General features: G+C 42.9%; 1 protein-coding gene and 1 non-coding gene across 2 annotated transcripts in view; one reads left to right on the forward strand and one right to left on the reverse strand.

The window, feature by feature from the left end:
• Positions 1–14,631, reverse strand: part of TADA2A (transcriptional adaptor 2A) — a 63,430-nt gene extending 48,799 nt beyond the window's left edge. The window contains exons 1-3 of the mRNA XM_049772073.1: positions 14,516–14,631; positions 7,125–7,231; positions 5,347–5,406 (exon numbers count right to left, since the gene is read on the reverse strand). Of these exons, the coding sequence (XP_049628030.1) occupies positions 5,347–5,406; positions 7,125–7,231; positions 14,516–14,540 (192 nt within the window). The 5' untranslated portion in view covers positions 14,541–14,631. The remainder of the gene's footprint in view (positions 1–5,346; positions 5,407–7,124; positions 7,232–14,515) is intronic.
• LOC126028650 (U6 spliceosomal RNA) lies at positions 1,991–2,095 on the forward strand. Its single transcript, XR_007502456.1, has one exon. It is a non-coding gene; the product is annotated as a U6 spliceosomal RNA (small nuclear RNA).
• Positions 14,632–15,471: the final 840 nt, after the last annotated feature.

Genomic DNA, 15,471 nt, shown 5'->3' on the forward strand with positions numbered 1-15,471 from the left:
GTCCTGCTGGCTGGACTATCGCTCTGGCCCAAATTTTTTTTCTTTTTTTTTTTTTGGTTTATGGGCCACACCCATTGACTTTCAGGACTATGCGCTCAGAAATCACTCCTGGCTTGGGGAACCATATGGGATGTCAGGGGGATCGAACTGCGGTCTATCCTAGGTCAGCCACATGCAAGGCAAATGTCCTACCACTGCACCACTGCTCCGGCCCCAGAGATTTGTATTTTGTTTGTTTGTTTTGTTTTGTTGTTTTTAGAGATTTGTATTTTTAAGCAGTTCCCAGGTTATCCTAAAATGCAGAATCACTGGTACAGGGTGTGGTAGCAAAAGGTGCCTTTGATTTATTCAAGAATCTAAGAATTACAAGGTAAAAATAGGAACAGAACTCAGAAATCTTGATTAATGCCACCCACAACTGCATGAGTAACTACCCAAAATACAGAACTGTGAGATGGCAAAGTAAAAAAAAAATTATTTAAAGATTTCCAAGATTTCATATGCAAAAACTAAAAAATATATCAAGTTTTAGTGACTTTATGTGTAGAAAGCCAGTGGCCATCATTTCTATCAAACAAACAAATAAACAAAAAAACGGACTTAAAATAGTTAAAGAAAAGCCAAAAAAAAAAAAAAAAAAAAAAAAGCATTATAATCTTCCAAAGCTCCTCAAATAAAGAACAGAAGGCCAAATGTGCTGGTAAGGGGACTGAAAAAGTAAACAAGGAATGATGTAATCAGAAGAATTATGTGAACCTGAATGAACACGTGTTTTCTGCATTATACAAAAGACGCTGAGTCCCAGAACAGCTCGAGTGAGCTCACAGCTAGTTCTCTTACAGAGGACAGCTGTCGATCTCTCCAATCGATGCAACGATCCTTTCAGGAATGACTGTCATGAAAAACTCTGTGTTTGAGGACCCGGAGCCATACACAGCGGGAAGGGTGCTTATCTTACACACGACTGAGTGGATTCTATCCTCAGCAACCTCATATGGGCCCTTAAAACCTTAAAACCTGTCAGGAGTGATTCCTGAGCAGGGAGCTGGGTGTGGCCCCCAAAACAAAACCAACCAAACAAAAATGATATTCCCTTTCCATATTATTACAGAAATTAATTAAGGGCCGGAGAGATAACACAGTGATAGGGCGTTTGCCTTGCATGTGGCCAGCCTGGGACAGACCTGGGTTTGATTCCTGGCATCCCGTATGGTCTCCAAGCCTACCAGAAGCAATTTCTGAGCACAGAGCCAGGAATAACCCCTGAGCACCGCGGGGTGTGGCCCCAAAACAAAATGAAATGGAACAAAATGAGTAATTAAAAAACAAGCCACTATTACTACACACCTATTAGAATCCAGAACGCTGACTTGAAAACACTGGCAAGGATGTGGGGCAGTAGGATGATCGTAACATTGTAGGTCAATGTATACCTTTGAAAGTCAAACTGATAGCTTATTTAAAACGACATGCACTCTTGGTCAGAGAATGGGATGCATGAATGGGAGTTCAGGGTTCTGATTTTGATCCTCGACACCACATGAGCTCCCAAACACTGTTGGCTATAGTTTTTTGACTCCCAGCACTGCTTCAATGCTATCCCCCAACTCCAAAAAAATAACCCAAAAATAAGAAAAAAGAAACATACTCTTCACATGTCATATAACAGTCATATTCCTTGGTATTTACCCAGTAAAGCTAAAAGTATAAGTCCACACAAAACCTGTACATGGATGTTAACAAGCTTTATTCCTAAGTGTCAAAATTCATAGCATCAAAGAAGTTCTTCAGTAGATGAATGGCTAAAATGATACATCAAGACAATATTGTTCAATACTGAAAATGAGCTATCAAGGAAAATTAAATACATACAACTAAGAGAAAGTAATCAATTTGAAAAGGTCACATTTTGTGAGATTCCAACTGCATAACTTCCCAGAAAAGGCAAAATTATAACCTTAAAAAGTTGAGTGGTTAAAAATAAAGTTGAGTACTCGCTTTGGCAGCACATATCCAAAATTGGAACGATATAGGGAAGATTAGCATGGCCCTTGCGCAAGGATGACACACAATTCATAAAGTGTTCCATATTAAAAAAAAAAAAGTTGAGTGGTGGGGCCAAAGCAATAATAAATAGCACACTGGGTAGGGCGTTTGCCTTGCTTGTGGTCATCCTGGGTTTGATCCCCAGCATCTCAAATGGTTCCCCAAACCTGCCAGGAGTGATTTCTGAGCACAGAGCCAGGAGTAACCTTTGAATGCTGCCAGGTATGACCCAAAAGCCTAAGAAAGATGAGTATTAGTATAGCAGGTCAGATGCTTGCCTTGCATGCAACTGACCATGGTTCAATTGCTAGCACTATATGGTCCCTGGAGCATCACCAGTAGTGATCCCTGAGCGCAGAGTTAGAGCTTCCAGGAGTAAGTCCTGAGCACTGTTGGATTTTCCTTTCTCCCTGAAAAAACTGTTTTAGGGGCTAGAATGATAATATAGGGTAAAGGTAGTGTTTTCTATCAACAACCTTAATAAGAATAAAAGTGTGCCCAGTCTCTAGATCAAAGCCCCCAGTTTAGCTGGTGGGTTTTTTTTTTTTTTTTTTTTTTTTTTGTGGTTTTTGGGTCACACCTGGCAGTGCTCAGGGGTTATTCCTGGCTCCATGCTCAGAAATTGCTCCTGGCAGGCACGGGGGACCATATGGAACGCTGGGATTCAAACTGATGACCTCCTGCATGAAAGGCAAACACCTTACCTCCATGCTATCTCTCCGGCCCCTTAGCTGGTGTTTTAATTTCAGTCTGATGGGACTGAAATTAAATAAAATTATGTTTGGGTTTTATTTTGGGGGGGGGGGTGTTTGGGGCCACACCTGGCGGCACTCAGGAGTTACTCTTGGCTCTGTGCTTAGAAGTCACTCCTGGCAGGATTGGGGGACCAGATGGGATGCAGGGAATCGAACTGGGGTCCATCCTGTTTTGGCCACATACAAGGCAAAAAACCCTACTGCTGTGCTATCACTTTGGCCCGTTTGGTTTTTGTTTTTGTTTTTTTGTGGGGGGGCCACACCTGGCGGCATTCAGGGTTTACTCCTGGCTCTGTGCTCAAAAATTGCTCCTGGCAGGCTACAAGGACCATATGAGATGCCAGGAATCGAACCCAGGTCCGTCCCAGGTCAGCTATGTGCAAGGCAAATGCTGCCATACCTCTGTGCTATTGCTCCATATTGTCCTGAGCTGATTAATTTCTGGCCATTTGTCTTGGCAGCAACAGAAAACATCAATAGATGTGTGATTACCACTGCCAAGCAAAATGTCTATTCATTCTTCTTTTCTGTATGGAAGACAAAAAGGGAACTGGAAAGATAACATAGATGAGGCACTTGCTGTGCATACAATCAACCCTTATTCAATCCTAGCAGTACAGGTGGTCCCCCTCAATGTTGGGGAGTATGCCTGTGCTCTGCCAGATGTGCCCCCACTTACAGACGCTCAACACAGAAAGATAACATGGGAGGTCCAATGTTAAGAAACTACTTGGAAAACTGGTGTACCTATAAAATGAGCTCTGATAACTGACAAAACGATTTTGATAAAGGTAGTATTTACCATGATTTCACATAAGATTCCCTATTCCACGGCTTGCCCTTCAAGTCCCTGTTCTCCTTTGAAACTATCTCACTTGGTAGCTCTGTTTCTTTGCTTGCCTGTTTCCATTCTGGAGAATTCTGTGTCCTCTCACAAATATACTTTCTCCCCTTTACTCCCTCACATCTTTCTACATTTCAATAAAAACGTATCTTGCTTCACAGAAAAAATAAACAATTCTCTACTTCTCTGCCTGTGAGAGAACAAAAAGGACTGAGCATATGGGAGACCTGGTTCAGTCTCTGGAATCACATAATCTGTGAGCACTACCAGAAAGGTTCCTGAGCACCACCAGTATGGTCCAAAAACCAGGGAGAAAAAAGTTCTGTAAAGTACCCATTCCTCTATTGAGAGGCTGAAAGAACACTATTAATGTCTGCCTCTCATTCCTTTTCTTTTATCCTTCATTTTATTTTTGGGGGGTGGGGTTGGGTCACAGGGACCACTTCTTGGGCTGGAGAGAAAGTACAGGAGGTTAAAGCAATCCCCAGCACCTCATATAGTCCCCTGAGCATCATCAGGAGTGACCATGAGCAGTCAGAAGCAAGACCTGACCACTGCCAAAAATTAAAACAAAAAGGTAGATCACTTTATCCTTATATCAGAAGATATAAGAAGGGCCGAAGAGATAGCATGGAGGTAAGGCGTTTTCCTTGCATGCAGAGGACAGTGGTTTGAATGGTCCCCCAAGCCTGCCAGGAGAGATTTCTGAGCACAGAGCCAGAAGTAACCCCTAAGTGCTGCTGGGTGTGATCCAAAAACCAAAAAAAAAAAAAAAAAAGATATAAGAGAACATTCCCTCTTAAATTTTTTTCTTAGTTTGAAAAAACTTAAAAAATACAAAAATGTTTTGGGGGGGCCAGAGCAATAGCACAGCGGCAGGATTTTGCCTTGCATACGGCCAACACAGGATGGATCTTGGTTCGATTCCTAGCATCCGATATGGTCCCCGGGGCCTGCCAGGAGAGACTTCTAAGTGCAGAGCCAGGAGTAACCCCTGCGCACCGCTGAGTGTGACTCAAATAAAAAAAAATGTTTTGGGACTTAAATTTTTTGGGGTTTTTGGGCCACACTCAGCAGCGCTTGGGTTGCTCCTGGCTCTGTGCAAAGAAATTACTCCTGGCAGGCTTGGGACCATATGGGTTTTGAATTTATATGATTGAATCTAGGTCGTCCCATGCAAGGCAATGCCACTGTGCTATCACTCTGGCCTTGGACTTAACATTTTGTTTTTGTTTTTGGTCACACCCGGCAGTGCTCAGGGGTTGTTCCTGGCTCTGTGCTCAGAAATCACTCCTGGCAGGGTCGAGAGACCATATGGGGATGCCGGGATTTGAACCACCATCCTTCAGTATGCAAGGCAAAAGCCCTACCTCCATGCAATCTCTCCGGCCCCTGGACTTAAACATTTTAATAAATTTATAAAATAACCCCAGAACCCTTAGTGGGTAGGACTCAGAAGATAGTTCACATAGCAGAGCACATGAGTTTGCTCCCTAGCAGCATGTGCTCCCCACTCCCTTCCCCCCAGCATTGCTGGGTGTTCCTGGTGTCTCCAGAGCCCTGCTATGAGGGATTAAAATTTGATTTAAATCATCGAAATCAGAAGCAGAGGAAAGAGCTACTTGAAGAGGAAAATGGAAAAACTAATTCCTAGTGTAATATTTGAAAATGAAGAGAATTTCCCTACAAATTCATCGTTACCATTATTTCATAAGTGTGATCACTTTGATGTTTCTTGTACTCAAATCCTCGAGTGAAACACTGCAAAAGAAAAGAAAATTAAGTCACCAAAAAGCTCTGTTGAAATGTCTTCTTAAATAAACAAAACAAGTGATTTGGAGATATTCTACTGCTGGGATCTATCTTTATTCATTCATTTTTATTATTTACTATGTTATATGACCAAATGAAACACAAAACATTCTTTCATCCAAGAGTGATGTTTTAACGCTGCCCCTTCTTTCTGACTGGGAGCAGGTTGTGACACTAGTGAAAGGCTCAATGAATGCTTTTCAAAGAGTAGGGATATGTCTTTAAGATTTCTTTTAATCATGTCTTTAGTTGACGTCAGATATTGTATTTATAATCACAGCTTTTTAAGCTTTTTTTAAGAATCTGAAAAGGTGGGCCCGGAGAGATAGCACAGCGGCGTTTGCCTTGCAAGCAGCCAATCCAGAACCAAAAGGTGGTTGGTTTGAATCCCGGTGTCCCATATGGTCCCCTGTGCCTGCCAGGAGCTATTTCTGAGCAGACAGCCAGGAGTAACCCCTGAGCACCGCCGGGTGTGGCCCAAAAAACAAACAAACAAACAAAAGAATCTGAAAAGGTTTTTTCCTAGAAGACAATTTTTCTTTTTTTTTCTTTTCTTTTTATTTTCCTTTTTTATGGGGGGGGGATTTTGGGCCACACCCAGTGATGTTCAGGGGTTACTCCTGGCTATGTGCTCAGAAATCACTCCTGGCTTGGGGCACCATATGGGATGCTGAGTGATCGAACCTCGGTCCACCCTAGGCTAGTGCAGGCAAGGCAGACATCTTACCACTTATGCCACCGCTCCGGCCTCAATTTTTCTTTTCTTAAGAATCTGGAACCTTAATCAGAATGAACCCTGACTCCTATACGAGCAATTCTAAGACATATAATTTCATATTTTCAAATTCTAAAATGAGAATGACCTTATAATCATAAATATGATACAGTACATTTTATCCACCATTTCTAGATCTGACATCTCTAAAACTGGTATGCTTCTCATAATAGCATGTTGGATCCTGTAACATGGTATTTGTGGTAACTTAAGCAAATATCCTCACCTCTGTGCCAAGTTTCTTCTTCTATAAGATATAGGTATTTAGGGACTGGAGAGATAGCATGGAGGTAGGGTGTTTGCCTTGCATACAGAAGGACAGTGGTTCAAATCCTGGCATCCCATATGATCCCTTGTGTCTGCCAGGGGCAATTTCTAAATTTCTGAAAGCCAGGTGTAACCCAAAAACCAAAACGAACAAACAGGTATTTATCATTCTTCATAGAAATTTAAGGGTGACTTGAGGATTAGTTCATATACTCAAAGGAGTGTTTGGCATAGAGTTGGTACTTATTACAGAAAAAATATGTATTTTTGTTCCTTAGTTACACCTTCCCAAATTTCATTCCTTAACAAGACAATAAACTACACCAAGGGTGCTATCAAAAGAAAGCATGCTCCACTTGTTTCCCATATTTCCAAGACTCTAACTCTACTGGCAAGAATTGTCTAGTGGTGATAAGCATGAGGCTGACAGTGATGGAGACCATTCAGCAACCTGTCCTATCTGTCTGCTTTGCTCCCCAACTTCTCACTAGTAAAACAGGTAATAGAAGGCTGTCTGCAGAAGCAGACTTAATGAAATATGCTCCCTCTAAGGGCCTTATTTTGATAGTCATCTCTGACTTTACTACACAGGCAAAGAGAGGAAGGCCTCTCCCTAATGACTAACCTGCAAGCAGAGGAAAAAAGGAGGTGGCCCACATTCAGCACATTTGATGTATGGCTCCATGAGGTAGGAGGAGCAGCCTCTGCAGGGTGGCTTATCGGAGGGATCATCTAGAACAAAAAGAAAATTATACCAGCTTCAAAACAAGTTATTACTTCAACTGCAAGAAGACTGAGGTCTGCAAATGACAAATAGGTGAGCTGTAAACAATAACAGCTCTGTTCTTTTTTGTTTGTGTTTTTGAGCCACAGTGGGCAGCACTCAGGGATTACTTCTTACTCCTGGCTTTGTGCTCAGAAATCACTCCTGGACTGGAGCAATAGCACAGCAGTAGGGCGTTTGCCCTGCATCCGGCCAACCAGGGACAGACCTGGGTTTGATTTCCAGTATCCCATATGGTCCCCTGAACTGCCAGGAGCAATTTCTAAGCACAGAGGCAGGAGTAAACCCTGAGCGCTGCCCGGTGTGGTCCAAAAAAAAAAATTACATATACAAATTACTCCTGGCAGGCTCGGGGGACCATAGGGGATGCCAGGGATCAAACCAAGGTTGACCACGTGCAAGGTAATGCCCGCCCTGCTGTGCTACCATTTCTCTGGCTTGAGAAGTATTATAGGGGTTGATGCATTTCCCTCATATGGCACCAATCCTTTAGCTGTATTCTTTTGAGATGCCCACTACTTCCAATAGCTTTTCCTTTTTCCCCTTTATAGGGACACACTCACTCTTGCCATGGGGCAGGTTGGGGAACTAGGGCCACTCTGAGGCCTGCCAGGCCCAGTAGGAAATACCTCAATAGGCTCCACATACAGATCAGTACTGAGGTGCTTAGAGATCACTAAGGCTAAAATTACTGGAACTAGAGTGATATCACAGCAGTAGGGCATTTGCTTTGCATGCTGCTGATCTGGAACGAACCAGGGTTGGAGCCCCAGCATCCCATAAGGTCCCATGAGCCTACCAGGAGTGATTTCTGAGCACAGTCAGGAGTAACCCCTGAGCGCTGTCAGGTGTGGCCCCAAAACTAAAAACAAAAAAAAAACCTACTAATGCTCGGGGTGGGCAGATGCACAGTTCAGGGGATCAAATAAATGCAAGGTCTCAAACATGCTACTATGTCATGTGCTGTGCCACCTGAGCTGTTCAAGCAGTTTGTTTTTCTTTTTCTGTTTTATTTGAGGCCATACTTGGTGGTGCTTAGGGCTTATTCCTGACTGCACTCAGGAATCATTCCTGATGGGACTCTGGAAAACATATTGGCTACTGAGGAGTGAATGGGGGTCAGCTACATGCAAGTCAAGAGGTACTATCTCGGGCCCGGAGAGATAGCACAGCGCGTTTGCCTTGCAAGCAGCAGATCCAGGACCTAAGGTGGTTGGTTCGAATCCCGGTGTCCCATATGGTCCCCTGTGCCTGCCAGGAGCTATTTCTGAGCCAGGAGTAACCCCTGAGCGCTGCCGGGTGTGGCCCAAAAACCAAAAAAAAAAAAAAAAAAGAGGTACTATCTCTCTGGTCTCCCTTCAAATTGCTTTTAAGTAGACAGCGCCCCTACAGAGAAAAAACACAAATGCAAGTATTAACCGAAAGTTTCCTAATAGTAATTTCACATACTATAGAAATGATCTCTGAAAGTATAGTCTTCCTAATAGTAATTTCCATATATTCTACAATATACCATATTAAAATAAATGATTCACCATCTATCAATATTTATCACCTCAGGGGAGGTGGGGGAATGGATAGGATAATCATATACTGATGTAAAACAAAGGTACCGTATTTTCCGGTGCATAAGACGATCCCCAATTTTTACAGTGAAAACATAGATTTAGGCCTATATTCGCTGTATAAGACAAAACGTTCCCGTGCTACAAATGTATGTACCACAGTGAGCCAATCACAACAAGCAAAGGTTGAAAGGTTATACTGTAATAGACTTCCTCTCTGACTCTGGCCAATCTGAGCAGGCTTTTTACAGTGTAGATTCGGGTACAGAACACTGTATCATTTGCATGCATAAAAAGTCTGCTTGGAGTGGCTGAGTTAGAGAGGCGTCTGAGCAGCCTTGCAGGGACTGGTGCAGGATCAAGTTGGAAAATTCGTTTCGTGGCAATATCCAGACGATTTTTGTTTAGCGGCATATCAAAACATTTTTCGGGATATACTTGGCCTATAAGACAACCCCCAATTTTTGGTTGACTTTTTTCCATTTCAAAAGTCATCTTATACACCGGAAAATACGGTATTTGAGATAGAACAAGTATGACAGAAAGTTAATGATTATAGTGAATCTAGGTAATGGGCAACAAGTAATCACTATACTATTCTTTCAATTTTCCTCTAAGTTAAAATTTTCAATAACAAAGGCTTGATGGAGAGGTGGGGAGCATCCATTAAACATACTGGGATACACAATTTCCTTTCTGAGCTGGGACTGAAACCTAGGCAAGGATCCTCTCTTCTTCCTCTGGAACAGAAACAATCTAGACGTCCCTCCAGTTCTAAGGACAGCACTGCCTCTACAACAGTTGGCCATTGTGCAAACTAAACTTTCCCAAGTGGTGAAAATGGAGGCCCGTGCCCTCAGTTCCCTTCAATTTTTGAGAGTTGGGGCAACCTAGCGGACTTGCTCTCTGACCCCATGCACAAAGGTCTGAGAAACCAAAGGCTATGGAATTTGTTTGGCCAGCAGCAGAATTTCTTCCAATTAGGCTAATAGCACTTTTCTGAAGCCCAAGAAACACTTTTCAAAGCAGTATTACTGTTCTGTTTATTTCTAAATAAAGACTTAAAGGAAAATGACAGGGGAAAGAATGTGGTCCTTCTGACAATAGCATCAAAATTAAGGGCCTGAGAAATGGTACAGGGGTTGATGCATTTCCCTTGCATGGTACCAACTTCCAAATACATCTATGTAACAACAACTGTACTACTACTGTCTTAATACTGATATGAAAGAACATAAAAGTATTTTAAATTGGGGCCGGGCGGTGGCGCTGGAGGTAAGGTGCCTGCCTTGCCTGCGCTAGCCTAGGACGGACCGCGGTTCGATCCCCCGGCGTCCCATATGGTCCCCCAAGAAGCCAGGAGCAACTTCTGAGCGCATAGCCAGGAGTAACCCCTGAGCGTCACAGGGTGTGGCCCAAAAACCAAAAAAAAAAAAAAAAAAAAAAAAAAAGTATTTTAAATTATGTGTTAAAAATACCTTTTGGCAATTTATCTTTTCTCACAATCTTTTAACAGTTTAAGCTTTTTTCTCCTTAATCACAACTCAAAAAAAAAAAAAAAAAAAAAGCCATCACGGGCCGGAGAGATAGCATGGAGGTAAGGCGTTTGCCTTTCATGCAGAAGGACGGTGGTTCGAACCCCGGCATCCCATATGGTCCCCTGTGCCTGCCAGGGGCCATTTCTGAGCATAGAGCCAGGAGTAACCCTTGAGCGCTGCCGAGTGTGACCCAAAAAAAAACCAAAACAAAAAACAAAAAAAAGCCATCACTTTGCCAAAGAGCTGTTAAACTCTTACATCAGAAATATTAGGGGCTGAAGAGATAGCATGGAGGTAAGGCGTTTGCCTTTCATGCAGAAGGTCATCGGTTTGAATCCCGGCGTACCATAAGGTCTCCCGTGCTTGCCAGGAGCAATTTCTGAGCATGGAGCCAGGAGTAACCCCTGAGCACTGCCGGGTGAGACCCAAAAACCAAAAAAAAAAAAAAAAAAATTAGGCGCCGGCGAGGTGGTGCTAGAGGTAAGGTATCTGCCTTGCAAGCACTAGCCAAGGAAGGACCGCAGTTCGATCCCCCAGCGTCCCATATGGTCCCCCAAGCCAGGGCCAATTTCTGAGCACTTACACAGGAGTAACCCCTGAGCATCAAATGGGTGTGGCCTGAAAAACCAAAAATAAATATATATATATATATATATTTAAAAAAATGTAAAACAAGGACTTGCTATTCAAGGTCTGTTCTCTCTTGTACATGTATCTATGTATCTGTTTGCTTATTTATTTCTACTCTGGAGAAGCCTGTGTTCTCTCTCTCTCTCTCTCTCTTTTTTTTTTTTTTTTTTGTGTGTGGTTTTTGGGTCTCACCCGGCAGTGCTCAGGGGTTATTTCTTGCTCCAGGCTCAGAAATTGCTCCTGGCAAGCACGGGGGACCATATGAGATGTCGGGATTCAAACCGATGACCCCCTTGCATGAAAGGCAAACACCTTACCTCCATGCTATCTCTCCGGCCCCCTGTGTTCTCTCTTAAACATGTACTTTTCCCTCTCACACTTTTAAAAATCTATGGGCTATAGACACACACACAAACATTTCTTTAAAAATCTACAGGAGGTGGGCCTGGAGAGATAGCACAGCGGCGTTTGCCTTGCAAGCAGCCGATCCAGGACCAAAGGTGGTTGGTTCGAATCCCGGTGTCCCATATGGTCCCCTGTGCCTGCCAGGAGCTATTTCTGAGCAGACAGCCAGGAGTAACCCCTGAGCACTGCCGGGTGTGGCCCAAAAACGAAAACCAAAAAAAAAAAAAAAAAAAAAAAAAAAAATCTACGGGAGGGAGAGAGGGAGGGAAAAAAAAGAAAAAAAAAATCTAGGGGCTGGAGAGATAGCATGGAGGTAAGGCGTTTGCCTTTCATGCAGAAGGTCGGTGGTTCGAATCCCGGCATCCATATGGTCCCCCGAGCCTGCCAGGAGTGATTTCTGAGCATAAAGCCAGGAGTAACCCCTGAGCGCTGCTGGGTGTGACCCCCCCAAAAAAAAAATCTTGGGGCCAGAGCAATAGCACAGCAGTAGTGTGTTTGCCTTGCACACGGCCAACTCGGGACAGACCTGGGTTTAATCCCCGGCATACAATATGGTCCCCCAAGCCTGCCAGGAGTGTTTTCTTCTTTTTTAAAATTTATTGATTGATTGGTTTTGGGCCACACCCAGAGGTGCTCAGGGGTTACTCCTGGCTCTGCACTCATAAATCCCCCCTCGCCCCCCCCCCCCCGGCAGGCTGGGGGACCATATGGGATGCCAGGAATCGAACAGGGTCTCTCCAGGGTAAGCCACATGCAAGATTGACACCCTACTGATGTGCTATCTCTCTGGCCCCTCAGGAGCGATTTCTGAGTGCAGAGCTAGGAGTAACCCCTGAGCACCACTGGGTGTGGCCCCAAAACCAAAAAGAAAAAAAATCTAAACTAGAAAAGTATAAAGTTTAAGTCATACTTTATTAGCATTTTGATTTTCATGTGGGATATTAAACTAGATGGGAGATCAGGGACTTGAAATGTGTGAGAAAGAAAGCTTCTAGATCTGTCAAAGAGCTATAGTCACAATGCCCAAAGCAAAATATTTTATCATTTTAATATATACTAAATTTCTCAGAAAGAGGATTGCTTAGATATCTAGTATATACTATCTGTGTTTAGAACTTTAGAAAGGAGGTATTCTTGCTTGTGGTATTTCTGAGTCATCAATATAACACACCTGAATCATTCAGCATTTATAGCTGTAAGATGTACAATGATTCACCATAGGAATGTAACCATCTGATTAGTTATGGCATTATGTCTTCTACTATAATCATATTAAACACACTGAGCTACATATTATTATAGATTACATTATTTCATTGTTACTTTTTATTTATCCATAATGTCTTTATGTAAAAAATGGCTTATATGAAAAATCATGAAGATGCCAGTTGTGGAACAGAAAGCTGGCAATCTCAGGAGGAGAGGGTGAGCCAAGCCCCAGCCCTGCCAAAGCCATGCCTGCTGTATCCATCATCCAGAAGCACTGCTTTGCCTATGCCCTTGCCTCACTACTCTTCTATGTCCAATACCAGTGCACTGGTCTTTGGGCTGATATCTCCAGGGTATTTTGGAGTGAGGTGGGCACTCTTCCCTACATTTACCTTCTTCCTGGAGGGTTGGCAGCTGAGAACACGCCCCACAAAACCCACAGTATCAGTAATAGTGCTTTGAATTCCTGGACAATTTCATTTGTTTGATGCTGACATCCCAATAGGAACACGCCAATTTAACAGAATGAACAGCTAACATCAAGAACTTAGTAAACCTTCTGCTACTGTATTAATGACATCACTGGAGATAGAATAATTTTTGCAAATTAGCTTAACACTGTACTTCTTTATTCTTTCTTTTTAAATTTTCTTCTTTCTTCTTTTTCCTAAATAACTTTACTCACACTTATCTAGAAACAAATGTATTATGGTCAACTGTGATGCATTTTCTCTAAGGTGAAAAATATAAAAATAAAAAATGAATGGGGGCCAGAGAGATAGCATGGAGGTAAGGTGTTTGCCTTGCATGCAGAAGGTCTGTGGTTCGAATCCTGGTGTCCCATATGGTCCCCCGAGCCTGCCAGGAGCGATTTCTGAGCATAGAGCCAGGAGTGGCCCCTGGGCGCTGCCGGTGTGAGCCAAAAACCAAAAAAAAAAAAAAAATGAGGCTTTAGGGGCCAGAGTGGTAAGTCTCCCTTGCTTGCACTAGACTATGACAACTGCAGTTCGATCCCCCAGCATTTCATATGGTCCCACAAGCCAGGAGTGATTTCTGAGTGCATAGCCAGGAGTAACACCTGAGCATCAATGGGTGTGGCCCAAAAACCAAAAAAAAAAAAAAAAATGTGGCTTTAAACAGGAAAAGTAATTGCTGGTCTCATGAGCTTGGAAACAACCATTCCCCTATTGAAAGATATTTTCACTAGTTCCAATTTTTCACAATTTGAAAGATCAACTTGGTATATTTTTTTGTTTTGAGACTACACCTAGCAAAGCTCAGGAGTTGCTTCTGGCTCTGCATTCAGAAATTACTCCTGGCATTACTCTAGAGACAATATGGGATGACAGGGATTGAAGCCAGGTAGGCTAAGTATAAGATAAGCACCCTACCCACTGTACTATTTCTTCTGTCACTTTATATGTTTTGTTCCTCAAGACAGATCTTTTTTAAAACTATTGTATGTAAAGAGGATTTTTGTCCATTATTTGAATGTTGAAAGTTGTGGTGGTGGTGGGTTTTTTTGTTTTTTTTTGGTTTGTTTTGGGGCCACATATTCTTATTTCTTTTTTGTTGTTGTTTTGTTTGTTTTTTGGGCCACACCCGGCAGTGCTCAGGGGTTACTCCTGGCTGTCTGCTCAGAAATAGCTCCTGGCAGGCACGGGGAACCATATGGGACACTGGGATTCGAACCAACCACCTTTGGTCCTGGATCGGCTGCTTGCAAGGCAAACGCCTCTGTGCTATCTCTCCGGGCCCATATTCTTATTTCTTTATGATCAGAATCACAGAGCCTTATTTTACTTTAAGTAAGTTTATTTTTCTTCTTTGATCTAATTCTACTTTCTCTATTACTTTTTACCTGGGACTTAGTCTCAGTACTTACTGCTAAAGGAGCTCAAACGGTCCATTTCCAAATCAACAGACTCACTGCTTTAATCCTCAATGCAAATGTCCTTCAAGGAGCGAACAACACTCATCAAGCAGTCTTGATGACCCCCCCTAGGAACAAACAAACAAAAGTGGCGCAAAGATGAGAAAAATATTCAAAGGGCCCAGAGGAAAAGAAGATAATAAAAAACATTAGGCACTACCACATTGGAGCTTTGAAATACCAAACAAATTTTGTTACCTCTAAGAAGCCCATTTTGACTCTACAGTTATTGTGAGAACTAAGTATCACGATCCATATAAATCACATACCAAGGTGGCTGGTTCATGTAAACGCTCTAAAGATAGTGCATATCTGTCATGAGCCATGGAGCCATCCGTGTTGGAGGAATGGGGATGTGGTTCTGAGGTTCGCTCAGGTCTCAAGTGTGAGGCCTCAGACACCCCTCGACACTGCAGCAAACATTAGTTTTCTCTGCAAAACTCTTGGCTTCTGTCCTTAGCCTTCTTTCCCTTTGGGAATGTCTTTATGACACATTTCATAAAGGTCTGGTGGGATTGCCAATCCCAACCCCTCAAGCCCTACCTCCTATGTACAGCATCTAAAGCAACCAATGCCTTCTTAAAGAAGCTGGAATTCTGCACAGGTCGTTTTTGCATTGTGTTTCTCTGTTCCATGGGTATATCCCTAGGAGTGGGGTATTGCTGGACTATATGGAAGCTCAAAATGGGGAAAAAGAAATGAACAAACATTTCCTTAAAGAAATACAGTTGGCCAAAAGGCACATAAAAAATGGTCTACATCAGGGACTGAAGAGATAGCAAAGCGGTAGGGCATTTGCCTTGCACGTAGTTGATTCAGGACAAACAGTGGTTCGATTCCCGGTACCCATATGTCCCTCAAGCCAGCCAGGAGTGATTTCTGAGCAGAGCCAGGAGTAACCCGAGTGC

Source organism: Suncus etruscus, chromosome 1, assembly GCF_024139225.1.
Source record: "Suncus etruscus isolate mSunEtr1 chromosome 1, mSunEtr1.pri.cur, whole genome shotgun sequence".
Taxonomy (NCBI): Eukaryota; Metazoa; Chordata; class Mammalia; order Eulipotyphla; family Soricidae; genus Suncus; species Suncus etruscus.